Source organism: Fukomys damarensis, unplaced genomic scaffold (assembly GCF_012274545.1).
Source record: "Fukomys damarensis isolate Sample0158 unplaced genomic scaffold, DMR_v1.0_HiC HiC_scaffold_8, whole genome shotgun sequence".
In the NCBI taxonomy this organism is placed as follows: Eukaryota; Metazoa; Chordata; class Mammalia; order Rodentia; family Bathyergidae; genus Fukomys; species Fukomys damarensis.
Window position 1 is genome coordinate 25,625,040 of NW_022900920.1, and position 27,845 is coordinate 25,652,884.

General features: G+C 48.7%; 1 protein-coding gene across 1 annotated transcript in view; it reads right to left on the reverse strand.

The window, feature by feature from the left end:
• Rbm20 (RNA binding motif protein 20) overlaps positions 1 to 27,845 on the reverse strand; it is a 64,898-nt gene that overhangs the window by 30,261 nt on the left and 6,792 nt on the right. The window contains exons 2-6 of the mRNA XM_033761437.1: positions 17,453 to 18,536; positions 15,986 to 16,047; positions 13,972 to 14,063; positions 13,560 to 13,657; positions 2,498 to 2,638 (exon numbers count right to left, since the gene is read on the reverse strand). Coding sequence (XP_033617328.1) covers positions 2,498 to 2,638; positions 13,560 to 13,657; positions 13,972 to 14,063; positions 15,986 to 16,047; positions 17,453 to 18,536 — 1,477 coding nt within the window. The remainder of the gene's footprint in view (positions 1 to 2,497; positions 2,639 to 13,559; positions 13,658 to 13,971; positions 14,064 to 15,985; positions 16,048 to 17,452; positions 18,537 to 27,845) is intronic.

A 27,845-nucleotide genomic window follows, 5' to 3' on the forward strand; every position in this document is an offset into this window, starting at 1 on the left:
GGGAGTTTCCTAGATCTTCACCTGGTGTTAATTACATGGGCTTATGTATGTGAACAAAATTATTGGAGCTATAGACTTCAGACTCCTATACTGTATGTACTTGAGAGTATCTATTTTAATACCTCAATAAAAGAAATCAGTACAAGAAAGAGTGCTCTTTGGTCTCATCTGTTCAAAGAGGCCTTTTTATTAACTTCACCCAAACAGCTCATTATAAAATGGGCCTCTCCTGATCTCCATGGTTACCAAACACCATTCTCAATTACGGATGTCCGTCCTGGGCCGCATCACGCTATGGAAGCCTGTCTGCTGTGGGCGGGCCATCATCTCACTACCCAGTGAGGGCTGTACCACATGTGGCCGTCCCGCTGTCTGGTAGTAGTGACAGCAGGAGACAGAGGCATAAGCCATACTTACTTGAATTCTACTCTCCCCTGTCTTGTAAAGAGAGAAATATATTCCCCAACTCAGGGGCTCAGGAGCTCCTAGGCTTGAAGGACACCTGGGCAGTATTGTGAGTCAAAGGACAGGCCTCGACAATTCTTCCACAAAATTTTTCCTCTTGACCTGTTCTGGTTACCAAAAATCTTTTAGAGAAGCAGGCCTTCCCATTTAGTATGTCTCTACAGTTGGTAAGTAGACTGCCTTGATGGATCTTACCAGGTTGCTAAGGTGTGTTTGTCACTGTTACTGTTCCTTGGATTTGTTTGCTTTGTGCTGTGTTGATGTGCATGGATTCTGGTCTCAGTGTGGAGAAGAAAAAGTGATCCGTGACAAGGGAGTTCTTACTGTGAGCTTCAGTTCCCCTATTTTCTTGAACAGAATGGGCAGATCAATTTTTGTTTGTTTGTTTTTTGAGACAGGGTCTCACTATGTAATTGAGACTGACCTGGAACTCACTATGTAGCCCATGCTGGTCTTGAACTCATAGCAATCCTCCTGCCTCAGCCTCCAGAGTTGCTGGGATTACAGGCATGCACCACAATGCCCGGCTGGGCAAATCAATTTTATTCATCCTCTTTCACTGCCCTTTATTGGTCAATTTCAGATGCACAGCTTTTTTCTATATTGTTACCACCTATGTATGGCAGGGTGTTTGTGACTAAAGATCCTTTAGGGTTTTATTTCAAATTCTGCCACCAACTTTCTAGAAAAGAGCTTCTTTGGGGGGTAATACTTGGATGTGAACCAGGGCCTTCACATCGAGATACATCTCCAGCTCTTTCAAAAATGCATTTTCAATTTTGAGACAGAACTTGCGAAGTTACCAAGTTGCCTGGGCTGAGTTCCATCTCGAGATCCTCCTGCTCCACCACCCCAAGTGCTGGGATGCAGGTGTGTCCCTCTATGCCTGGCTGCCTCTTGCTTAGGATGAGTCCTGAGCATCTCTAGCTCTCACTCCTCAAATGCAGATAATACTAATGTAGGCAATCTCACTGCAGTAATGTTGCAAGCTGAACTTCGTATGTCTACCCAAAATACAACCCTGAGAGGCAGGAACACGAGACCAGGGCCTATTCTACACTCACACTGAGGGAGGGAGACCACTAGCAATCTGCCAGGGCTTTTTCATCGCTTAGTTTTAGTTAAGAAAAGAACATCTCTGCCTGTTGTTTGGATTCACAAAACAAAAATATTTTGAGTGGAGGAGGGGGTGAAGGGAGGGCAGGGACCAGGGGAAAAAATGAGAACCAAGACCTGTCATGTAAAGCCACAAGATCCCAACTATGAACGTAATTGTACTGTATACCTTAAATGTACCAATAAACTCAATTAAAAATATATTTATTAAAATTTTTTAAAAACCCAAATATTCTGATTTCCGGTCATTTGCTGTACATATTTCCCCTTAGGCTTTAGAAGAGAAGACACACATAATTGGGGCTCAGCCAGTCCCACAGGTTAGGGATTCATAGTTTCTGACACTGACTGGGGGGCCACCTGATTTCCTCCTCTGACACATAAGTGTCTACACCACTCCCACAGGTTAGGGATTCATAGTTTCTGACACTGACTGGGCCCCCACCTGATTTCCTCCTCTGAGACCCAAGGCCCGGAGCACAGACCCCAAAGACCTGACCAAGTCTCAGTTCTTAGTCAGTTCTCAGCTGGTCCCAGACCCAGGCCACCAGGTACAGCTAGCTCCGAATATGAGACCACAGCCTTAGCTCAGGGGCGTGGCTACCCAGCAGTGACTGGAGCCCAGGGACTTCTACTGGGCCAAGGAGCTTGTCTGCATTAATGAGCATCTCATCCAATGCACCACCCCTCTCCTCCAGGCAATTCGCAGAGGTTTCCCTTGGCACAAGAAGGGCAGAGGCAAAAAGGGAAACAAAACAACAGCCTCAACAAGAAACCGTGTGCAATGCCAATAGATCCAGCTGGGCACTATCTCTTCATGCTAAGAACCACTTCTGAAAAAAAAGATTGCTGAAATTTCCCTTTCACCAAGGTGTGGTCTATCCTGCCCCCGCTGCAGTGAAGGTGCCCGACCTACCTGATTAGTGGACTTCATGAGGATGTAATTCGTGACCTTCCCAAAGGGCAGCCCCAGGTTAATGACATCATTCTCCGTGCAGCTTCCTTCCGGGAGATTGCAGATGTGCACCACTCGGCCAGTGCCTTTCCGCTGTGCAAACTGAGGGATGGAGAGCAGCCCATGTTACCAGACACTTCCTGCTCCCCGCGCCCCAGGCGTTCCCAAGTCAAGATCGCAATGCGGTCATCTTCAGGATCAGTGCAGAAGAGGAACCCACTCACAGACAAACAGAGATGTCAGGTTTATGCCATCTCTTTACGAAAAGGACTCACACTTCAAATGAGCAGCAGCATTCAGAGCTGGAAAGCACAAGAGCAAATGGGCACATGCATGTGTGCAGGGGGCAGCATCTAATGCCTTCTGAGAATATGTCTTCTCATCCTACATCATAGGCAAGTGAAAATCTATCTTACAGAAATAAAAACACCAATACATAGACTCGTGAACAAGGACATTTACTGTAGCACTTTGTAGGAAAGCAAAAATTGTGGAAACAGCTTATATATCAAAAAACAGGGAACGTTGTAAACAACAGTTCACGCGTACAATGGGGAAAAAGCTACATTCCATTAAAAGGAAAGTGGGCAGATATGGAATGATTTTTAAGACAGCTAATTAAGTAAAAAAAAAAAAACACGTTGCCAAGTAGAATGCATACTATGAAACCATTTTTTGTAAAACAAAACTATATGAGATGCAATAAAGCAAGACCACATTTCCCTGGAAAAAAGTTCTAGTGTGATTTATTTGTTTATTTGTTTATTGGAGACAGGGTCTCACTATGAAACCCAGGCTGGCCACGAACTCACAGCAATCCTCCTGCCTCAGGCTCCAGAGTGCTGGGATTACAGAGGTGCACCACCTCACCTCGCGTGATTTTAGAGACTTTTCTAAAATTATGCTAGAAGTTGTTTTCCAGGTAGGTCTTATTATTACCTATTATTTTTACTATTGTAAAAATCTTGATAACTGCAGGAGATGAGAGCAGGTGAGTGGGGGGTACATAGGTTTGATTGTATCCCTCTCCATGGTTTCTATGTTTGAAATTATTTGCAGTGAAGAATGTTCAAAGGCTACAAAGCGGACAGAGAAAGGCGTGGCATATACCTGTCAACTCGCTATCTTCAGAGGAACAGAGCAGGAGGGGACTCATAGCAGATGTGCTGAACTTGTTTTGTATATATTTTTTAGTGTTTGACACACAAGTTTAAAAAATTCCAGTAAACCAAAAAGAGCACAGGGAGGTGGTGTGAGAACTAACACACATGCATAGACATTCACAGCAACAGTTTATGGTCTAAGGTGGAGGTTTTCAGAACTTTTGTTAGCCTTGGAATCTTTTCTTCAAATAAAGACCTGCTCCCCAGCCCAATATATTCAATGAATAAAAGAGGACCCTGCCACCACCCCCATCCCAATGCCATCTTAAGAAACTCAGCTTGGAAGCCAAGTCCTGGGCCCAACCACTGGCCCAGGAGGGAAGGAGCCTGCGGCAGGTCTGGTCGAGCCTCAATTAGCCTGGACTCTCCTGGAGGTTCAAGAATTAGTAAGTATAAGCCAACCCAAAGTGAAAGAGAAGGATGCAATTTTCCAAACCCAAAACATACCCTAACAGCAAGTCGCCATTTTCTATGATAAAGTGAACATTCATGTCTAATTACATTTGATGTGGGTCTAAGTCAGCTAAAGTAATAGAAGGGGAAATTCTGAGGGCTTGTCCCTCCCCTCCCCTACTTAGATAAATCTACTATGAAAAGCCCTCATTTGTCTCACTGGGCTGAGGACACTTACAGTCAATAAGAATTTCCTTTATGGGTTGGTCTTGAATTGGAGACACCTGAGGGCCCCTTTAGAGCCCCTCCTTTGAGAGTGTCCGGATGTCCAGCACTTTCCCAAAGGCAAACAGATTTGTAAGTGGCTCGTGCAGCTCCCAGAGCACCCCATCATATCCACTAAATACAAACTGATGCTGAGCCCTTGTTACAAAGATTAAGCCCTTCTGTGGGGACAGTGGAGGAGGGCTCTTGAGAGGCAGGAACTTTGTGTCCCATTGGGGTGAGCTGTGGACACAAAGATGCAGAGCCAGCTGGGCTTTCAGCAGGGCACCGTGGCTGGTTCTCTGAGTTTATCACCAGGAGGGCTGCGGCTGGGCATGTTTCTGCTGCGGTTGTCGGGGTAAAACATGCTTGGACAACAGAATAGACACACAGGACAGTCGGGCCAATCTGTCCAGCTGCCTCCTGACCAGGCACAAGGACCAGCGCCTCTCTCAGTTCTCACCACTAGTCTGAAAGGATGACTCAAGAGACCTTTATCTGAGCACAGCAGAATAAACGAGAATAAGCCTTCCAGAGAGCAAGCACCTCCACAGCCTCCAGCCACCGTGCAGCCGGGGGATTCAGGCTACAGACACTGGCAGCAGAGGCACTGGAAGGGATGGGTCTCAGTCAAGGTTTATACACAAGTTTTAAAGATATGAAGTATAACTGAAAAATCTGGTGAATGTTTACTTTTTTTTAAGCTTGTTACAGCAAAAGGCACATTGCCATTAATCCCTCTCAAAAACACTTCCCCTCACTTTGAACACACTTGTCCCACTCCTGCCCATTTCTGAAGCAGTTCTGGAACTCTTCTTTCATGACTGTGTTTAGTTTTACTATCGTGGCTGCCTTTGTGTTCTGAACTGACTCAAAATATTACCTTTTGTGGTCATTTTGACTTTGGGGAAAAGCTAGAAAAACCGTGGTGCCAGACCCAGTGAATAAGGTGGATGAGGACGCACTGGGATGTTTTCACGAGTCTGTCTTTCCGCTGGATGGCACTCAGCCATAGCCTTCCCTGTTTTTTTGTGTTTTGTTTTTGTTTTTGTTTTTTTTTATCATGCTTCATAGAGACACAAAACAGGACTTCCAGAACTGCTTCTGAAACTGGATAGAATGATAAGTGTATTTGAAGTGAGGGAAAGTATTCTGAGGGGGATTAATGGAAGTCTGACCTTTACTGACTGTAATCAACTTTAAAATGTAAACACTCGCTCTATATTTTGATCACACTGGATACATTCCCTGAGTACCACCCTATAAGATTCTAGTCAGAAACAAGAATTCACCTGTATTGATTCCCTTGCTACTTACTAAGATATAATCATGAGATTTTTGTTTGTATTTTTCTCGTTAATGGTATTAATCTGGACCTTCTCAACTGGAGAACTGCACATGGGTTTTAGGTGTGCCAAGACGTTGGTTCCCTCAGGTTAAAGGCCCAGCACTCCCAGGGGCTGTGAGCAGCAGGCTTCAGTTTACGGCTTCCTCAATGAACCATGAAACGAAAACCTTGAGAACCACAAATCTTGAGAATCGCTGTGTCAATGGTTTGCTTCCAGATGCCTGGCTGCAGGGCAGGTTGTAAACCCTATCCAGTTAGAAAGAGAACATTTTTTTTAATGTGTTAAAATTCTTTTGCCAATATCTGACTGAAGAAAATTTGGTCTGAATTTCTGTGTGCCACTGATCTAAAATATCCTTTTGTTGTTAAACTCAATTTAGGTTCAAAACCGTGTTTGACTTATAGAAGGAAGAGAACAGCAGGTTGTTATCAGTCTAGTCTTAAACAGTACAAACAAGGCTATTATTTGTCTTGTGGCATATGGGAGAACTAAATGAGGAAGAAGACAGAGAGGTGGGGAAAGGGGGAGGTCCCTCGATGCCACATCTAAAGTAACATTGGTTCCCTGGCACTGACAGCTCTGAGGGATCTTGAGAAAGCCTCATTATGCTGCATAGTAATTCCCAGCCTGGGTTCTCCAAAGAGCCTCGAAGGATCTCTGAAGTTACTAATCCAGTCAGCTCCTTTATTTGCCGCGAGTATGTTCCAAGACCCTCAGCAGATACCTGAAACCACAGATGGTACCAAACTCTGTATGTTCTAACTTTTCTCCTACTCATATATACCTAATTTATCAATTAAGCACAGTAAGAGATTAATGATTACTAATCATAAAATAGAACAATTATAACAACATATTACAGCAAAAGTTATTTGAACTTGTGAATTATTTATTTCTGGAATTTTCCATGTAAGATTTTCAGACCTTGGTTGACCTTGGCTAACTGAAAGTGCAGAAAGCAAAACCAAAGATAAGAGGTGACAAGGGAGAGAGGGAGGCAAACAGTATCTTTGACTTTCAAAAAGCTGAGGTGGTATCACCCTTGGTTTTCTTCACTCTATAGTTATGGCAACCTGGTGTCTAATTAAACTAAACCTGGCCTGAGGATGCCCCGTCCCTTGAGTCCCCATGTAACACCTAAGTGAAGGCCTTAGAAGTATGCTTTTGTGATACATAGCTGAGTCCCTGCCAAGCACAGCAGCTGAACTTTGATCAGGCCAGGTCTATATGAGGCAAACGTCAAGCTCTGCCCAATCCAGCCCTCTCTGAACCTGTCCTGCTTCAGGGGGCTGCCCAGCTGATGAATCGTTCTGGGCTCAGTTAAACCCTATTAAATTGAACTCAACTAAAATTTGTCTTTTTAACGCTACTGAGATCTTAGGCTGATCAGAAGTTCTGACTAGTGTGTATATCTTTGGTTAGTAAAATTGGGTAACTGGTTTCCTTTTCTTTTCTCTCCCTCCCTTCCTTTTTTTTTTTTTTTTAATGTTTTGTTTTGTTTTGTTTGAGACAGGCTCTCACTGAACTTGCAGGAATCCCTCCGTCACAACCCGAGTGCTGAGATGATAGGTGTGTGTGCCACCACATCCAGCTCAACTAGTTTCCCTGGGTGGGTCTTAGTTTCTCCACGTGTGGAATGTGGGAGGCAGTGTATACATCTAAAGTCTTTTCTACATGCATATTTATGTGGCTCTAAAGCTCTAAAATTCCATTCCTCCTAGAAGCCTCGCCAAGCTAAACCAGAGACACAGGGTAATGATAACTTGCCCAAACTATGCTCGGCGTAAACAGGAAGCCATGCCTTCCCCACCCCTGTCCAGGGAGCGGACCATCAGTCTCCACTTCTATGTGGTCAGCTATGGAGCCGTGCATCTGTCCACGTGCGTGCTCACTATTCAGCGATCTCATCTTTACAGTGCCTAAGATCAGCTCCAAGCCGTGAGCACCTCGTTCACCAGCTCCGCTGCCCCTGAAAGACTGATGCCATGGTGCCAGACAAGAGCTGAGGGGATAGAAGCACGGGGTGGACTAGAGAGAACACGGCCAGGGCTTCTCTTAGGACAGACCCACGCACGTTTATGCTTCATGGACTCCAGGCACCAAGGTCAGGACAGTGGGCAAATGAGACAAACTCAAGTCTGTGTTTCTGCTGCCCTGTAACTAACTGTGGGCCAAGTACTGAATTTTTCCAAGTCTGGGTTGGTGAAACTGGGAGAATAAAAATCAATCCCACAGGCCGGTTGAGAAGATGAAATGCCACACTGGAAGCTCCCTGGTGCACTGCCTGGCATCTAACAGGCTCTTCTAAACAAATGTTCATCTCCTTTTCCTACAAAAAGTAAAGCATGTACCATGATGGTCCTGGATTGGGAAAAAAATTGCTGTGATTATGTAAGAGAAAGTTTTTGTTCTTAGGAAATTCATGCTGAAATAGAGGTAAAGAGGTCTAACATGTTCAACCTACTCTCAAATGATTATTGAGGACAAAAAAAAAAGCATAGCTGACTAGACAGGCAGTCAGGAGACACAATGAAAGAAAGAGTAAGTGGGACAAAATAGAAAGTAGTGTGAATCTGGGCAAAAGTTATACAGGAATTCCTTAGACCTGCTGGTAACTTTTCTGTAGGTCTGAAATATACTGTTTGATAAATACTGTCCTGGTGCAGGAGAGTAGAAGGACTTGAACAGCATGGCAAGAGCTCAGGGTCTTGGACGGTCCCGTGCTCCCTGCTCTGCCTGCCAACCTCCCAGGAGACACCAATTGGATAGGTGCACTTGAAACCTTCCTCCCCAAGGTCAGACTCTCGGGGCTAAGGTGTCAGGGCTTCAACCAGAGCCCTAATTACCAACCTAAGGGACCATGATCCTTTCCTAGCTGCAGAGGCTGCGCCCTGTCACTCACCTGAATGCCCCCACATGCGAGCAGAGGCACAGGCTGTATGTTTTCTCTTGTTAGAGCTCCCAGTTTAAGCCAGGTGCTGCTTCTCATAGTTCACACAGCTGGGTCCCATGCCTCTCAGCTTACCCACAAGTCTTTTACAGCTTTGTAAAGGGAGCAAACAGACTTGTATGTAAAGATTTTGAGACCTTTCAGCGCCCTCGGTTGCAGGTATGGACAGGCTTTGTCATGAGTTCGGAGAAGAAACCCAGTTCAAATAACTCAAGAGTCACGGTCAGGATTGTGGCTCAGGCTAGCTGGCCTGCAGGGAGAGAAGTCTCTCAACAGGCTTCCTACAGGTACAGAGTACAGATCTGATTTCCAGGAAACGATGTCCATTCTCCAGTCTGATCCCTCTGGGTGACCTAATTCCATCCAGCACAGACTCTGAGGCTCTAGCTGTGTGCTACACACTCAAGGACAGACCAGGGCAGATGTTTACTCCTTACGGTGATGATTCCCAACATAATATACAGATGGGATTTCACAGCCACGGAGAGTGGATTAACTTGGAGGGTAGACACAGATGTTTCTGTTCTCCTTTTCAAATATTTGATTGAGCTTTGACTTAAAGTGAATCCACTGTGACTGTTTCCAGACTTGCTTGTAGATCTTGGGCGTCACGTGCTTCGCAATTTGTCCTGTAAAGTTCTGTCATAAAATGTTGTCATAAAACTCAAGGTCTTCAGGCCCACACCCATCACAGTATAAAAAGGCACTGAAGCCTGGGAGAAGATGAAGAACTACTTACTCTCTGGTCAGTTAAATTGTGGCAGATTTGCAATTAAAACTCAGGTCTCAATAAAAAATGAATCAATCAGACTTCATTAATCATAGTAAACACACAATAAATGATGTTACAAAGTAAAACAGGGCTTTATGTTCTGATGTGGGATGGTATCTACAGATCAATTAAAACGTGTATTAAAAACTTAAGTAAAAAATAAGCTATGTAATATATGATATGGCATCTGATTTTTACAAAATTGTACTTAATGCATTAAACATGTACACATGTACTAGCTGGAGATAGAGCAAAAGATGTTTACCTTCAGTGTTTTGTTTTGTTCCATTTTGTTTTTGGAACCGGGGATCGAACTCGGGACCCCAGTGTTTTTTCTTTAATATAGTGGGATTTTCTATTTTTAAATGTTAGATGTTTTTGACATCATGTTTGTATTACTTTTATAAGAAAAATAAATAAAGCTTTATAGAGGGAAAAAAACTCAGAAAATAAAATCCATTCAGCGTCCCTGTCTCCCTCTGTGCAAATGTACAAGGTGACCCCCGCCGACAGGACCAGAGCAGTGACAGAGCTGCAGGGGTGGTGTGCGGAGGGGCGGGTACACAGAACACCCCATGTACCATGCCTCACCTTCAGTTGGGGCCACGGTGCGCTGGGCCCTGGCCTCGGACCTGGCCAGACAGACAGATGTTCTAGAAACAGCCAGCATCTGAGCTCAAAACCCTGACCTTCCACTGACATTTGTGTCTTCCTGAGCCTCAGTTCCCTTATTTACACAAGTCCCTGGCATGCCAGGCGCTGGTGAGAAAGCAGTCTTAAGAGAGATGCAGTTTTTCAGTCCAGAGATCTCTACCCGGGACACCAGCAGGGAACGAGCCCCAGGGTGGCACTGAAAGCCAAAAGACCACTTCATGGTAACAGTCACAGGCAAAGCACATCTTGGACAGCCACAAAAAGACTATTTTCAGCCCGAGAAGGCCCCGTGACCCTTCCAGAAACCTGACTGCTTTGTTTATGACAACTAAGGTGGCCAAGAAGAGGGACCCTCGGCTGAGTCAAATGGCAGCAGCTTGAGTGAAAGGGGACAGACACCCACCCTGGGGACTTTGGGGTGAGGTGGGACAGGCTGGGGACAGAAACAAATCCCCTGCTGCCAGCAAACACAGCACACAATAGTGGCGCTGCAGTCATGGCCCATCTCAGTCAAAAACAAACTCAGAGGAAAAGCAGGGCTCCAGCAGGGAGCAGGAGAGTCTACATTCAGCCCAGCTGTCACCAGAGGAGGCTCCCTGGTGGTGGCAGATGGCTTCTGAAGTCATCTCAGATTTTGTGGGAGTAGGGATGTGCTTCGCGTCTCACTCCCTGAGCCCCAGGTCACTTTGTTTTTCTGCTTAAACGCAGGGCCCTCAGGAGCAGTGTGCGACTCTTTGCTGCACAACAATAGCAGGTCACAGTGCACCTGGTTTTACTCCACAAGACGTTTCTGAAAAGATGTACTTTGAATGGAATCAGGCAGAGAAGGCTTTGGCAAAAGACTAGAAGACATTTGTGGAAGAAAAGGAGTCCGAATCCTCGAGTGATCTCGGAAGGGGAGGTTCACTCTCTTCATTAAGAATTTCTTTTCTGTTCAACTTTTCACAATAAGCATAGAGTTTGTAGGCAAGAAAAATATTATTCAAAGTTCATTGGCTCTTGTTGGAGCCAGCAATGTCTCATTAGCAGGCAGTGACCCTTTGAGGGATCCACTACCTCGGGAGATCGGCCTTTGCAGGCAGAGAAGAAAGTCAATAGACTTTGAGCGGCTCTCCTGCTCCTTCAGGAGGCCTCGAAAAGGGCTGTGCAGCAGCATAGGAGCTGTGATCAGCTCTTCATCTCTCAGCCTGTCTTCACCTGTGGATGTCTGTGCTTTTCAAAAGAGCAGTGTACTATACCTGTCTTCAGTTCCATTAGCCAGAAATGGCCAACAGGGCACCAGCATCTGACACGTGGTTGTGAGTAAATGAACATCAGGCCACTTGTAATGCAGGATCTGGCTGGGCAGGCTTTGTCCTTGTCCCCCAGACACCCCAGAGAAGGCCCGTGTAATCAACAGCATGAACCCGCGTTCAGGCTGGCGGACACCAGGCAGAAGAACACGGACAGCCTGGCTGCCTGGACCCTTCTTCAGTGCGCTCCATGGCTGGCCAAGGTCAGGGAAGTCCCTGCCACCCTGGGTAGTCTCAGGACCTCCGTGGCAGCTTGTGGGAGAGTGAGAGGGCAGAGGGGGAGGGTTTACTGAGAAGAAGAGGACCCTGAGATCCTCAGAGGGGCAGGGGCTCGGCAGGGAAACTGAGGCTGCCTGGGGCAAACCTGCCCCATTCACCAGCCCCGTGACCCTAGGCAAGGTAATAAGCTTCTGTGTGCCTCAGTTTCCCATGGACAATAAGGGTCACACAGTGTCCACATCATGAGTTTGCCTGGAGGGTTTAAATGTACTAACCTGATACAAAATGCTGAGAACTTACTAAGCACCATAGAAATGTTAGCTACTGCTGTTAGGATCTTCCTGCAATGTCGGGGCCCTTCTGCTAGCTCTCCACGCAGCAAGCAAAAAGTTTTATAAGAAGTTTTTTATATAAATTTCCCACATCTAGGCAAAAAGGATGAAGCTGTACTCAGAGCTTTTGCATATTAACATCAATTATCACAAGTCATCGTTAGCACAGATCATCAAGTTGCTCATGCGTGCCTGGCATATGCTGAATTCTAAGTGCTGTTATGAGGACCTGGAAACGTCGAAGGGGAGCAGACATGACTCCAGGTGCCTCCAGACAGACAGGTACAGGGGAAATTGAGACTGAGCTGGAGTTGCACAGCTCGCCTTAGAGTCGGCCTTGGCCATGGCGCTGTCCCCATGCCCTTCAGAGCTGAAAGGGCTCGGAAGGACACCTTGCTCTGGAATAGCTGCTGTCACTTCTTACGCATGGAACAGTTCACAAAGCTGCATTGGATCTACGGTCCTTACTGAGCCCCAAACCCAGCCTGCACGATGGCCCTGCGATCAGAACTGCCAAAGCCCACATCTGATTTTACAAGGCTTGAGGCAGGATCAAGCTGATAAATGACACAAACCAGGTGGACACTTACTTATTTCACCCCTAAAGTCACTAGCTGGGGAATTATCCCTGTTTAAGGAACAGAGCCTCAGAGTAGTGGAAGGGCCTGCCTGAGGCCACACAGCCCGGAGCTCTCAACTAGGACTGGAACCCAGGTGCCTGGCTCTATGGTCTGTGCAGAGTGAGGATGAGGCCCGGGACAGAGCTCAGAGCTGACACCGCCGTGTCTCTCCACTCCCTCCTTCCCAGGGCCTGGAAGCTGCACTTCACCGCTCGCTTCTCCGTGGTTTCCAGGAGTGCTCTGGACATGTGGAGGGCAGCTTGGGAGCCCCACTTTGAAAAGCAAAGCACGCTACATACTGAGGGGACAGACAGAGGCTGCAGCTGCAAAGAGCGCAAATCAAAAACAGGTCCAGGCTGAGACACCCCTAGGCGCTGCTCAGAGTCCAGAGTGCTCCCTTCTGGAGCAGGCTTTGCCCTGTTACCTCCCTCCACCAGCCCTCCTGTGCCCACTGTGGCCGGTAAGTGGGAAAACATGCAAAACTAAAGAGACAACAGGCGTTGCCACTACCGGTGGGAAAAGGAAATAAAACTTTAGGGCTTTGGGGGACTAAGTGCATATCATTTACAGGGAAGAACAAAACTAAAGACAGAAAACAAAAAGAATTCGTGCCAGCCAACTGCTTCCCAAGGGGCAGCGGGCACTAGTGTGGGGCCCTTACTGTCAAACACACTTGCTCCCTGGATCAGGATGACGCTCTCACAGAAGGGGCTATTCCAGAAAACATCAAAAATCCAACTTAAAACACAAAGGCTCAAGCTTTTTTGTCTACACCAGTGTTGAATGTTAGGAAGGCAGTGAGTGCCTCTGATGTCAGACTTGATGTCAGCTTTTCAGCCACACGTTTCAGGGCTATTGTGGACCGAACACAGCACTCACGACCTCTATCGAGGGTCACTTTTCTGATGGCCATAAAGCCACATCTATCTGCACAGCTCCACCCCAGCCAAGACACAGCAGGTGACACAGGTGCTGTGGGGATGACACAGACAGTGGAGAAAATGCGCCTACTCACACTTGTCCCTGAGGCAGCCGACGGAAGTGTAGGATTCGAATGGACAAAGGACCTTGCTGGATTGGCCACAAAAGACGTCCCGAGATTTGAGGCATAATCTGGATCACAAATGACACAAGCCAGGTGAGGACCCAATGATGACTGTGACCTTTAAAAGTCATGATGAGGCCATGCATGACAAAAGAGAGAATTTCCTCTAACACATTCAGTAGCAAGTGGTGAGACACCACCTCTGGGAAAGTGATCAGCAAAGCCACATGGCTCACGCGTGCAGGACAGCACAGGGGAGGCCTGGCTCGGGGTGGGGCCTTGTGCTGTCTGCCCCACGCATGCATAGGAAGGCAGATCCGGTCTTCAAGGCAGGACACAATGAGCCTGCAGGGCTGATTTCTGCTGTAAGCCCTGACCTTACCTTCGTTCCCAGCCGGGTTATACACAGCTGCATTGCTGGGGGAGGCGCACAGAGTTCCATCTGCTGAAGCGAGCACACACCGGATGCCGGCACTGCAGAGGGTGAGAAGGGGGGCCAGATACTAAGTTCAGTGAGAATTCACCACGCAGCTCAGAAATCCCCGTCCTGGGCCTAGACCCGGACAGGAGAAGACAGGTGCACAGACAAAAACTTGCAAGTGACTGTTCACAGCAGCGCCACTCAATGGCCAAGGCAGAAACAACCCGAACGCCCATCAGACAATGAATGGACAAGAAAGTGCAGAGTATGAGGGCTGTGTGTGCCATGATGGGAAGGAGCCGTCGAAATACTACACTGAGGTGTAAAAGCCAGCCACGGAAGGCCGCATGATACATGATTCCTTTCACATGAAATGTTCAGAAGAGGCGAATCCTGGGAGACAGAGCAGAGGGCTCCCAGGGGCCGGGAGAGTGGGAGGGTGCGAGGCCAGGGACTACTGAGCGGGGTGAGCAAGAGGAAGGTGCTCAGACACATTTGTACAGCCTCAGGACTGTGCTACATCCCACTGAACTGTGAGCTTGAAGACGGTTAGAGATGATTAAAATGCTTGTGCGGATTTTAGCACAATGAAAAAAAAAGAGGGAGCCAAACAAAGGGGTCTTTGTGAAAACTGCTTGTTAAATTGTGGCAAAACGTACATCACATACATTCACCATCTTATCCGTTTCTGTCTGTTTTGTTGTTAATTGGTTGTTTTGTTTTGTTTTGCTTTTGTATTGGGGATCGAACTTAGGACCTTGCACTTGTGAGACAGGCGCGGTGTCACTGAGCTAAATCCCTGGCCACCTTATCCAGTTTTAATTGTACAGTTGAGTGGCATTAAGCACATTCATGCTGTTGTGTCGCTGTGAGCAGCTCCCTCTCCACAACTCTGCAAAACTGAAACTCTGTCCCTGTTAAACACAACTCTGCAGTCAGCCTCCCACAGCCTGGTAATCACTTTCTATATTTTCTGTTTCTCTCTGTCCTCTCTAAATACCTCATACAAATGGTAAATGTACAGTACTTGTCCTTTCGTGATTGGCTTATTTCATTTAACACAACATCCTTAGGATTCAAGCATGTTATAGTATATGTCAGAATTCCCTTCCTTTTCAAGGCCGAGTAATATTCCATGCTATGTTTATCCCTTGCTCTGCCTATGGGCGTGTTGGTTGCCTCCTGTGGACTACTGTGAATAGTAGGGGAGGCACACATTTTGAAGGAACATGACTCAAAACATTGAGCCCCAGGTGTCTGTTCTCCACCTCTGGGCCAGACAATCTCTTCTCCACTTCCTCACTGGCCTGTGGGTTCTGCCCGTGCCCCCACCCCAGCAGCTCTGTGCAGCACTGGAGCTGGGATCCTAAGCTTAGTACTCCTCTGCTCAGCCCTGCAGCAGCTCCAGCCACACTCAAAGCAAACCCAGAAGACTTCCAACCACCAAGAGCTCTGGACCTGGGCCTGTGCTTCCCCAGCTCCTTTCCCTGTCTTTCTGCCCTGGTCACACTGGAGATTGCCTGGCATCCCAAGTCCACACTGATCACAGGGCCTTCGAACCTGCTGTCCCATCTGCCCGGATGCTTCCCAGACAGCCATGGGCTCCCTTCACCCCCTCCTCAGGCACCCTCAGTGAGGTCTCTCCCCGCTGCCCTATTTAAAGGCAAAGACCAGCCCCGTGCACATGCGTGAACACACCACACACACACACACACACACACACACACACACACACACTTCCCCACCCCTGCCCAGCATCACTCTGCCTCACATTTACCACCAGGAGTGTTACTATCCTTTTGTCTCCTGCGTGACCCGTCTCTCCCTTGCTGTGTGTAAGCTCCCAGAGCCGGGAACTTTGCCCGTTTGTGCTCCATGGCTCCCCCACATCCCGCTCAGAGCACGATGCACCGCGGGTCCTCGGTGAATGCTTGTTGGGTGCATGCACGGGCCTGCTCTCCTGGGCGGCACTTACTTTTCAGAGAAGACCAAGCACTTCTGCGCGTGCAGCTTCCCTTTCACATGCAGCTCCCAGTCCTAGTGCAAAGGAAGGAAAAAATGACCAAAGCAGAAATGAATCCACCACCGGGAGGCGGAGGACACAGGGAGCATGGAGCCTCAAGGCTGGACCAGCCCTGTGGACACCTGGCCCTCTCCCTCCTCCTGCCCTGTTCCCGGCTGCCCATCCGGCCTTCACTGCATTGTTCTCTCAGCCTCGCTCCCTGCAGCCATATTGGACAGCAGCCCAAAACTCAGGCAGACTCCCCTTCCTCTCAGTGGACCCTGGGACCTGGCCCTTGCCTGTCCTGTCCTGCACAGAGACCCCATACGTTTCGGTGTCCAGTTGCGGGGGGTGCTGACAGGCAGATTTGTGTGAATTATAAAGGCTCAGAAAAGGCTTGGGACATACAAAGTCCTGGGCCGCCTTCCCGAGCCAGCCAGTCTTCTCCCTGGACCAGAGGTAAGGGTACGACCCCCTGAGGTTAGGGGATGCAACCAGGTGGGAGCGAACGCCAAGCTGTATCGTGTCTTCCACTGGGCAGGGACTTCACTAAGCTCTGAGCCTGGACAGGAGATAGGGAGCAAGACAGCCGGTGCCAAAGGTGTGCGGGCTCAGGTCCACATTTGTGTCTTTTCGTTTCTGCTTTTTCCCCAGTGTTGGGGATCAAACCCGGGGCCTCTCAGATGCCAGGCAAGCTACACCCCACATTTGAATCTCCACTCTGCACTGCCTGGGTAGGAGACTCCAGGCGAGTGATTTCACTACTCTCAGCCTCAGTTTCCTTGTCTGTGAAGGGAGGACAAGAGCAGTAGGGCAGCCGCCTCCCAGAATCCCTGCTGGCACAGGAAGTGCTTCAAACGACAGCTATTACAATCATTGCTTTGGAATATCTTATTGTACCATGAGTACACGTTTTGGGGAAAACTATACTATAATGGACTTTTGTTTGCAGCTGTCTGAAGTACTTTACTGCCCCTGGGAAAGTGCTGTGAGTCTCTGCACACTGCAGACATAGCAGCCAAGGGCCTCTGTAATAATTTGTCTGGTCTCACCCGCAAATTGCTCTCTTGCCTCTGATCCCAAATCCCCACCACCACCACTTTTCTTCCTTTCAAACTCTGTACAACACTTGTACTCAAGGAACAGCAGCGATCACAGAGGGAAAGGCCTTCACCCAGAGGTGGGAGCCCGGGTCCTGAGCCCTTCTGTGCAGCGCACATGGGGTTGCTCCAGCCCTGCCCCTCAGGCTCAACTTCCTCACCTATAGATGGGGGAGGAATCTCCTACTTGCCTTAAAGCAAGGCCATGACACATTTCCAAAATGTCTCTGGGTTCTAATATCAGTGATTTTAATCAAGGGGACCGAGGGCAAAGTTCAGTTTCTCCACCATGAGCCCCAAGGTTTTAGGCGAGGCTCCCGATCCGTCCCGGGCGACTCACCTTCAAGTCAAACACCTTCTTGTCACACATGCTACAGACGTGCGGCAAGTGGAGGGGCGCCACACCGTGGAAATCGTTCAGCTCTTGAGCCTGCAAGGGCCGCAGAGACAGCATGGCCTGGTCCTCCTTGGCCCGCCGTGCACTGCCAAAACCCTGCTTGCTGTTGTTGAGCCGCGCCCCGAAGGAAGGGGGGGTCCTGTCTGAGGTGGGCTCTTCAGGGTCGTACAGTTCATAGGGCTGGCCGGGGGGTGGAGGCCACAGGTTGGGAGCTGCTGCAAGATCAGCCTTGCCTTGCCCAGAGAACCCGGCAGGGCTCTCCCACTGGCTGTTTGCGCCCTGCAGCAGAGGCCCCATCTCGCTTTTCATGCCCCCTGCCTGCTCAGCTGGAAATCCCCCTGCCACAGAGGACCCCTGGGCAGTGGGTCCATAGAAGTCTTTGGAAAAGGCAGCCTGGCCATCTTGCCCCACATGGCTGTAGTGCCCTTCATAGGTCACGCTGCCCGAGGCGGAGGCCGAGACTGGCAGGAAGCCAGGTTGACCATCTGTTTCGGAGCCATATGCCTGGCTGGGGTTGGCTTTGCTATACTCGTAGAATCCCGCAGTAGCCGGAGCAGGCGCAGCCTTGCCAATGCCCAGGATGACTGCTGGCTGGGCAGGGGTCTGGGGCATCACCCCACTGAAAGGATGCACCACTATGGCACTGGGAGGTTGGCTGGGGAGGCTCACAGGGGGTCCTGGGCCTCGTGTTTGGCTGGGAGGTGAGAAGGCCATTGCATTCGAGGGGAACCGCGTGCCGGCGATGGTTGCAGCATGCTGGGGCACTGCAGCAGGGCCGTGGGGGGCGCTGAGCACAGCTGGGTGTCTCAGCTGGTTGAAGAGAGGCTGAGACATGGCCACTTTGGAGAGGACTTGGTTCAGGACTGTGACAGCTGCAGTGTTGTTGGTGACAGCGGTCTGTGCCAACTTCAGCCGGTGGAGGGTGAGCTGGGCCTGCAGCTGGGCCAGCTGGAGACTGGCAGGCGAAGGGAGCAGAGGGTTCGGGTTACGGACTGAGAACGGGGTCTTGTCCAGGAGTTTGGCGGCACTGCAGGAAGACAAGATGTCTAGATGCATGGCTGGTTCTCAAGGAGGGAACAGCACCGCTTTTGTTCATCTGTGGCCCCTCCCACACATACAAGAGCCCCCTCCCCAGGAGCTCCTACGTGCAGGCACACGCTGAAGAAAACCAAAACTGCACTCTCTAGTGCACTATGACACAATGTTCGACCTCTTCGGCAATTAGAGACATAAATTAAAATTATTAGAAACAATATTTGCCTAGTAAAATAACTGATATTTAAAAAAATAACTGCAATCAGTGTTGGAGAGATTAGAAGGCAGAGACACAAGGCCAGCAGGAGTCTGAATGACAGAGCTTTGAGAGGCAGCCTGGTGAAGTGCATTCGCTGCAGTCCTGTACTTGGACCCAGTAACTCAGTTGTACAAATCTCTCCTAGACAGACTCGATCCTGAAGATGCTTAACACTAACTGCTTACTTAAGAGTCCAACAGTGAAAATTACAAACATCACGAATGGGGAGTAGGGCCAGATCTGAGTAACGTACGACACAGCTACACAGTGAAGCATCAGGTGATTACTTGTATTTAACACGTATTAGTTGTGTTTAACACATCACATTAAAGCTGTCCATGTGTACCCAGCACCAAGCCGAAGACAGAAAACATCCCAACGTGCTAACTGCCCCCCACCATGGTGGCTCCTCTACCCTCCTAACCCCTTTCCCCAACACTGCCAATGAGAAACACTATCTTTCATTGTCATGGGGGTTTTTGTTTACTGTTTGTTTGGCCTTGATCTCATCATGATCCTCCTGCCTCAGCCTCCCAGGTGCTGGAACTACAGGTGTGTGCCACCATACCTGGCTAAGCACTATCTTGAATTTGGTAAGGTCATCAGTTATAGAGAAAAAAAAAATCCCCAAAATTTACATGATTGACATGAGAAAATCCATAGGCTTAAATGTCAACAGAAAAAAAGCAAGCTTCAAAATCACACAGAGAATAAATTATATATATATATATATATATGTATATATATGATTATATATATTTATTTATGTCAAGCATACTTATCCTGTGGTCATTTCACATCCAAGAATAACCCCCTTCTTAAACAGCACTAGTATACAGAATAAACCCAAAAGTTACAAGTGGAAAAAAACTGAATTTGAGGTCGTAACAGGCAGGGTCAGCTCTCACGATCTCACTGGGAGACAGAGAGGTGACGGCTTCCATCTGACAAGCGCCGTCCACGTGGCCGGCACTGGCTGGTGACAGTGTTTTCTGGACCGAATCACGGTCTGGAAGCGGGCAGGCTTTCCCAGAGAGTCTGGGCCGCGTGGTTACCTCAGCCAAGGTTCTGGAGGAAGACCACATTCTCTGGGGCTTTGGCTCCCTTGTGGGAAGGGGGCGAAAGCAGGAAGTAGAGGTGAGATGCTGGTGAGCTGGAGCTGCCGGACATTTGAACGTGAAGGAGGGGGACTGTGACATCTGAAATCGCGGTCGCCATGGACAATCGGGGTGCACGATCAGCCCGCTCAGAAAGGGGGTGGGGTGGGAACACACAGCTGGGACCCTTTCGTCTCCATGGGCCCTCACATTGTACAATAAAAATGCAGCAATAATGAAGCCAAAACAGAGAGGCTGGGCAAAGGCCCGGGGAAGAAAGGAAAGAGGGAGGCATGTCACACCTCTCCCGCTTTGGGGACAAGCGCATCACACTTGGCCCGCTTTGCAGACACTCAGGACAGAGAGCAGAGATCTGCCCTTTGGTTTATGCTTTGCATTAGAAGAGGAGCAGTGCTAGAGGGGAGGAAGAGGAGAGGAAAGACTGCTGTCAAATGCTGCGAGCTTCCTGTCCTCTCTTTTGCTCTCTCCAGTTCACCTGTTTTGCAAGGCAAAAACCTAAGCTCAGAGGGATTAGGTGACCACGCGGTGAACACTCAGGACTGCCGAGTTCAGGCTTTGAACAGAAAAGAAGTGCCGGACAAGCCTCCCAGCAGCCTGGAGGAGGTACATCTTCCTGGGCTGTTTCCCTGCTTTGTGTGAAATGAGTTCCCAGAACATCAGGCACACCCACACTCAAATACAAGTACAAAACACACTTCAGAGCCAGACAAAAATGACTTCATCACTCTTTCTGATTTGTGCGAAAAAATTAAAAACTAGTTGTAAGTTGTTACAGAGACACCTGGTTAGCAGCTCTGCACATTTCCAGGGCAGAATGGGCAGAATGCGCTTGAACACACTGGGGAAGAAGAGAGCCAAGTTTAAAGGTGGTTTCGGACCTTTTCTCCTCCGGAGGGTAGAAGCAGGGGGAGGTGTGTTGTCTGGCTGTAGCCAAGCTGTGGGGACGGCAGTGTGCCCATAAATCACGGCAGCAGCACAGGGGGCAGACAAGAACACAGAAGGCAGAGGAGGATGCTTGCATCCCATGATGGATTTTGGCTTGTGTAGTATCAAATAGCTGAGCTTTAGAAGAGCAATGAAGCTTAACTCAAAACCCTGGCTACACAGGGCCAACCCTTCCTCTCAGGTTTGTGCAGCACACACAATGTCCTTACTGACAAGGCGATGATGAGGTGGCAATTTGGTTTCCAGGACCTGAGTAAGACGAGGTTGGTTTTGTTTTTCCCAGAGAAGTCAGCTGGATTTTCTAAACTTGCATTTCTAAACTTGTGCTGGAGGGAGCTGGAGATTCCCTTTGTCTTGGAGGGATTTGAAGCCAAGCACTCTGGGTATTTGTAGGTCAGCTGTGGGAAACAAATGCTTTTCAGAGTGTGGTCAGGTTACAGAAGTTTCCCATTGAGATCCAGCGTGAAGTAAGAGCACTCACCATATTCTCTTGTGTTCCTCTAACTTGCCTACAAGGTTCTTCTTTGGAAGGTGGAGAGGTCTTTCATGGTTCTGGGATTAAACCCAAGGCCTTCTCAATGAGCTACAACCCCAGGCCTTTTTTTATGTTTTATTTTGAGACAGGGTCTCACCAAATCACTAAATTGCCCAGGCTGGATTCAAAATTTACAAACCCTTCTGCCTTAGCCACTCGGAGTCCTGGAATTACAGGTGTCTGTCACCATGCCCAAGTTCATCTAGCAAGTTCTTCTGGTGTCCAACTTCATTCAGCCATAAGAAGTGGATTTCACATAAATCCTTAGAGCTAAATACCTCTCTTGAACCCAAATCTTAGGCATTGGAGAAAAGACACCTCATTTTATTTTTTAAAATCCAAAATTCCTAGTCTGCAAGAGTTAATAACTTAAAATTTAGATGCATATAGTGATCATCCAGTATATCTTCATGAGCCATTTCCCTGTTTTGTTTGAAGTGAGTTCCCAGAACACCAGGCACACCCACACTCGAATACAAGTACAAAACACACTTCGGAGCCAGATAAAAATGATGTTGTTACCCTTTCCCAACTGTGTGAAAAATCAAGATCCACGAAAGAAGGGACTATGCCTGGGGAAGGCTCACATCTTTCCAACACACTGCCTTGCACTTGGTAGAATGCTCAGTAACTGCCGTGGAGAGCGGGAAGAAGGGAGCTAAAGGTCAGGGCTTATCAGAACCTGGGAATTCAAGGTGACACAGACATCTGTGAGTTCACATTTCTATGGAGGGCAAAGGCCCCCAAATAGTTCAAAAGGGAGCCCCTGAATACACTGAGGGAATGAATGGATTTTGCTGCCGTGTAGCTAAACACACAAGCAGGTACACAGTTGCCCACCTAGAACACCAGTACCATGGCCCCTTCCAACACAGGCATTTCGGTCTGCCCTTCTTCCTAAGTCTAGCTTCGGAAATGGCACAGATAACTGAATCATGATCCACCCGAGAGATCCATGTGCTGAGCCAGAGCCCATGAGCGTTACCTCACATGACCGTAGTTAAATTGAGGCTCCTGCGATGGGGGATTATCCTGAAATTATCCATGTATGCCCGGTCATCACAAGGATCCCTGGAAGGTGCAGGGAAGGGGTGGATCCTGAATGAAAAGATGCAAGGACAGAGGCAGAGGTCAGAGAGAAGGGCAGATGTGTTGCTGCTGGCTGTGAAGGTGGAAGAATGGGCTGGAACAAGGAAACGCAGGCATTCTCCCTCAAAGAGAAAAGGCCAGGGAACAGAGTCCTCTGGACCCTCTGGAGAAAAATTTCTGCTCATACCTTGGCTTTAAGACTGATTTTGGAGTTCTGACTTCAGAATTGTGAGAGAATCAATTTTTGTTGTTATATGCTACTAAGCTTATGGTACTTTGTTATGCCAGTAATAGGAAACTAACCCAGTCCCCAAGTCACTTAGTCACTTAGATGCCAGAGAGGCTTCTGCTCAGAGCAGAGGCAGTGTCAGGAACCTGGCTGAGTGGATTTTGTGGGTATGAAGTGATCCGCACGGGGTCCATATGGCACAGGACACCTGAGTGGCTGTCCAAACACCCTCTGGGAGCTTAGCCAGGGGCCAGTTCAACACAAGCAAAATCCCAGACGTCTCTTCATTTCCAAAGTCAGTTTCCTTTATCTGGCGGGAGCAGTAACAACCAGGGAAAACCCAGACTAGCAGAGCAGACCCTTAGGATCCACTCATCTCCCCTTCATTGGCCCAGAGAGAAAGTGATTCGGTCCAAGCCGCAGAGCTGGAGGGCAGGGGGGATGGCGACACCTGTCTTCCAACAGCGCCCAGTGCCCAAGAGAATAGCCTTGCCTCTAAATGCCTACAAGCCATACGAGGCCGCAGGACTGTCCAGGTGGTCGCTCAGTGAGTATGGCCACCCATACTGATCTGGGACTCATCCCTCCCTGCAGAGAGGCACTCACTGAGCACGCTAAGATGCCTGTCCTTTCCAGAAGCCCCCTGACTGTAACAAAAGCAGGGACGCTCCCACCAATGCCTGGGGAGGGAGGGCTGGATTCTCCACTCCTGAGCCAGGGGCCATCATGCTATCACTGTTGCTGCTGCTGCCCTATAGTCCCCTGGGCTCCGGGAAGGAGGGAGAGCAGCACAGCGCCCTGCGCAGAGGGATGCCGGGCACCAAGAGAGAACATCCATTACTTACACGCTGCCGCGCCCACAGAGGGAGCACTCAGCACACCACCGATGCCACTCCATCCAGGCCCCTGGAAAGCTCACTAACCCAAGGCTGGGGTTTCGTTTCTGAGCCACTGTTACAAGGACTTCACACTGTAATTACACCGAAAGCTTTGTTTTGTGGATTACAGTTGCTTAGGACGTTTTTTCTTAAATTAAAGCAGCACTTCTCAAGACTTTAAAAAGTAAAACATAACAGAGAGCAGAAGTGGTTACACTTAAAATGCAGGGAGATTCAGGAGAGGCTTATGAAAACTGGTTCGAGGGTTTTTCACTCCCGTCGTGTGGAAAGGATATGGCCTGCTGTCCCACCGTGAGAGACCACAGCTTTTTTATCCAGAGTCCCTGGCAAGATGCAGTGATGCACTTATATTCGGGCACAAGGAGTGAAGCCCGGGTCCTCTGTGTGAACAGGGGTGCCAGAGACTCAGCACCTGCTGCGTGGTGATCCACACTGTTCCGAGAGGAAGGGAGAGCCGGCAGGATGTGCACGCCTCTACTGTCAGACTGAGGCCCCATCAGAGGGCCGAGTGCGCCCTCGGGAGTCTGTCCATTTGGTCTGCGTGGACTAAGCATCCATCGGGGGCTGCGCACGGCCGCTGGGTGGAAGGGACGCAGGGAAGATCAGCAGAGAGCAACGCAGGCTCTCACCGCGGTCAGAAGGGCATGCGAGAAAAGGGCCCCCTTCGCGAAACTTTTAGAGAAACTGAACAAACAGAAGAGAAGACCGACTCGGGGGCCACCCCTACCCATGAGGAAAGATCTGTCTGTGCTCGGGTTATGCATCCGGCTGCAGTGCAGGAACTTGACAGGTGACTGGAGGGTGGACCTGCTGAGTCCTGGGCTTCCATCTCACCGCTACTGGTGGTGAGGCTGGGTGAGAGTTGCTCACAACCTTCTCATCTGTGAAATGGAGTCAGAGTCCCCCAGGCCACACGTGTGAGGACCAGGCCACAGCGTCACACCCCCTGGCCACAGTGACTGGCTCCAGGGTGGGCACGCCTTGTCACTTTACTGGAGCTCCCAGGAATGAGACACTCTGTGCTGCCCACTTGCTGAACCACTTGGTAAAGCCGCTGCTTGGGAATAAAGCCCACCGGGAAGACACTGGCCTCAAGACAGGGGTGCGGCAGCTCCCGGTGACTTCCTGGGAGCACTGAGCCAGCTTCACCTGGCTCCACTCTGCACCCAAACCAATGCATTTCCCTTACCATCGGCACCTAACTCCCTCTCGCCTCTCCACGACACGCTCACTTGTGGCCCTCTGGCACTGTATGGTCTCAGAGCAAAGAGGTCACTGCAGGGAAAATCCGGACAGTGATTAGCATGAGCACCTGCCAGCCAGAGTGACCTGCTCCTGAAGGTTCAGGAAACAGAACGCTCCCCCACCCTGCTGATGACTGCCCCGCGCTGCAGTCCCAAGGCCAGGCTGCCGGCAGGGTGTGAGAAGAGCGGCCCCTGCAAGGCTGAGGGTTGAGACAACCTTTTGCAGGTTCAAGGACCCAGCTCTGGTCACACAGGTGTTCCCTGTAAGCAAGAGAAACAGCGCTTCAGCCTGCACGGAGTTGGGGAATGCAGCTTCTTATCCACAGTTACACCTTCAGTGCCTCTGAAGTCATTTTTTGCTGCCATAAAAATTGACTTTGTGTTAAGGCTTGTTGTTGTTTTCTTTCTTGTGGTGCTGTAGCTTGAATCCAAAGCTTTGTGCATCTTACGTAAGTGCTCTATGACTAAGCTACATCCCCAGACCCCGTGTGAAGCCTTTGCTAACTCTCCAAAGAGAGGCCTAAATTAACGGTGTGATGACTCTGATATTCCCACTTGAGGGAGAACACACAACGAGTGCCTTTAGGGCCATGGCCTGTCTTGTATGAACTGGGGGAGAAATCAGGCATCCTGTGATCTAGTCTGAACTCACATGCTTGTCATCTATGTGACAGTGGGCAAGAGAATTTATGTCTCCAAGCCTCATTGTACCCATTTATTTTTTTTTAAAAAAAAACACCATCTCCTCACATACAGTATGAAAATCACAGAGATGGGCCAGGGATTTAGCTCAGTGGTGACGACGTCTGCCTCACAAGTGCAAGGTCTTGAGTTCGATCCCCAATACAAAAAGAAAGAAAGAAAGAAAATCACAGAGGTAAAGAGTTGTCTGACTGCTCTATAAACTGCTAGATCACCCACAGATGTAAGATACAGCATTCTGTGGAAGATTATCAGAAAGAGGACATTTTGCATGCCTTTCTGGAAATATTCCTCTTCACCGGAAGCCGTATTTGTCACTCATCCTTGAAGATAATTTCATTGCCACTAAGATTCAGGGTAGAATAAGTTACCATCAGTTCAGTCACATTAAAAGAGTCCTCACCACATCAGCGTGATTATGCTGTGCATCAGCAGCTGGGGGAAGGGAGCACTGCGCAGAGGTTACGAGCACAGGTTTCAGAATTAGTATCAGCCTAGGTATGAATTCTAATTTGGCCACTTAAACGCTGGTGGCTGAAAGCCAATCCCTATTTCCTCTGGGCCTCAGGGTCCACATTATTAAAGGAAAAATGGCTATATCTAAACCACAGCTTTGCTCTGAAAGTGAGATGGCAGGGTATGCATAAATTGCTCAGCACACAGCTCCTCGCATGTGAAAGCGATCATTACTGTGACTATGTTTTCACCCTTGTCATTGCCATTAAGACCCTCATCCTCATGGCTGTCCTCCTCAGTGCTGGCTCTAGGTGGGCTCTGCTCAGGAAAACGTCCCTTCCTGAGAGACAGGGAAGTGGCAGGAAATATGAAGAAACATAAATATGGAGAGAGGAGGAACAGAGATAAAGGGTGGACAACTACTGAGAGAGGAGGAGCAGGGTGGTGACGGGGTTCAAGGGGAACAGAGTGGGGTGACAGCAGCAGCTGGGTAAACCAGACGCAGAGGCGACCATAGCCTCAGGGACTGTGGGATAAGGGACACAGCTGAGGTTCCGTAGCGTGAATGTGCAACCCAGCCACAGCCTCTTCCCCGCTAACGTCCAGAAACAGAAGCCAAGGACCACAGCAGAGTACTGTGGCGCTTAAACCAACCCTACCAAGCACATCTGTAATACACAGCTTCCAAGATGGCCGATCCAGGAATCTAGAGCCATTCCCAGTTCAGTCCAGTTCACTCCCTAGGCCGAGAAACGAACATGCCATTTCTCCTTTTGTGCTAAGATGTAAAATATAATCCAGGTGAGAGGACTTATGACCAAGCAAGAAAATGTTTTCCAGGTTCGGTCACACCTTTAGAATGTTGGCAAACCAAATAAAGCACCAGGTTCAGGGTCAGGTCCTTGCTGGGGCCTGCCCTTCTGTTGTCTGCTGGGAGCCGAATGTCTCTTAATCATCATTTCTCAACTCTAGCACTCACTTGGATAACATGTAGACTAAAATTACAAAGTAAAATTTAGCATGGTCGCTAGGCAAGGATGACATTGCAAATTTATGACGCATTCCATATTTTTCTACAGTGAGTACAGTTCACGATAACCTGTTATATGTTTTAAGAAGAACTAGAATAGTAAATAGTAAGGAGATGGAATGGCTAATTGCTGACATTTGATCAATACCCTTATTGAAATATCACATTGTACTCCATGTATGTACAATGATCACATTGACAGGACAATATCTCTATTGTGATGCTCTCAGAAGCAAAGTGAGGATATGACCCAGAGGGAGCAGCCCCTAAATGCCAGGTTCAAGGGTGGCAAGATTGATACCACAGTCCAGAGGAGGCTAAAGTTCCAACTCTGGCTCCTTATGAAGAATTTTAAGAGCAAGAAGGGGCCTGAGAGATTATGTGCTTTAACCTAGTCTTCGTACACAGAAAAAAAGTGAAAGCCAGTGACAGTGATGTAACTAATGAGTCAAGGGAAGTCACACGCCGGGCAGAGGAGAGCTAGAACAAACAGCTCAGGTCTCCTCAGCTCGGGGATGACCCAGGGGCCACAGTGGGACAGATCCCCCAGTGATCACCAGGGAGTCTTCTTCTTTGCAGGGCAGTGCTCTCCTTACTGGTAACAATAGTGCTGCTGGATCATCACTGGCTAGGCCTCTGTGACTAATTTTGAGATTACCGGGTCAATGCTGCTAACCCACGTTTGGGCCTCCGCCATGACATTACCATAGGATGATTCATGTCACTGTGACAGCTCTTGGGATGACTCATACCAGCAGAAACAATCCTGCCATCTCACTTTCGTTTTGTGTTTTT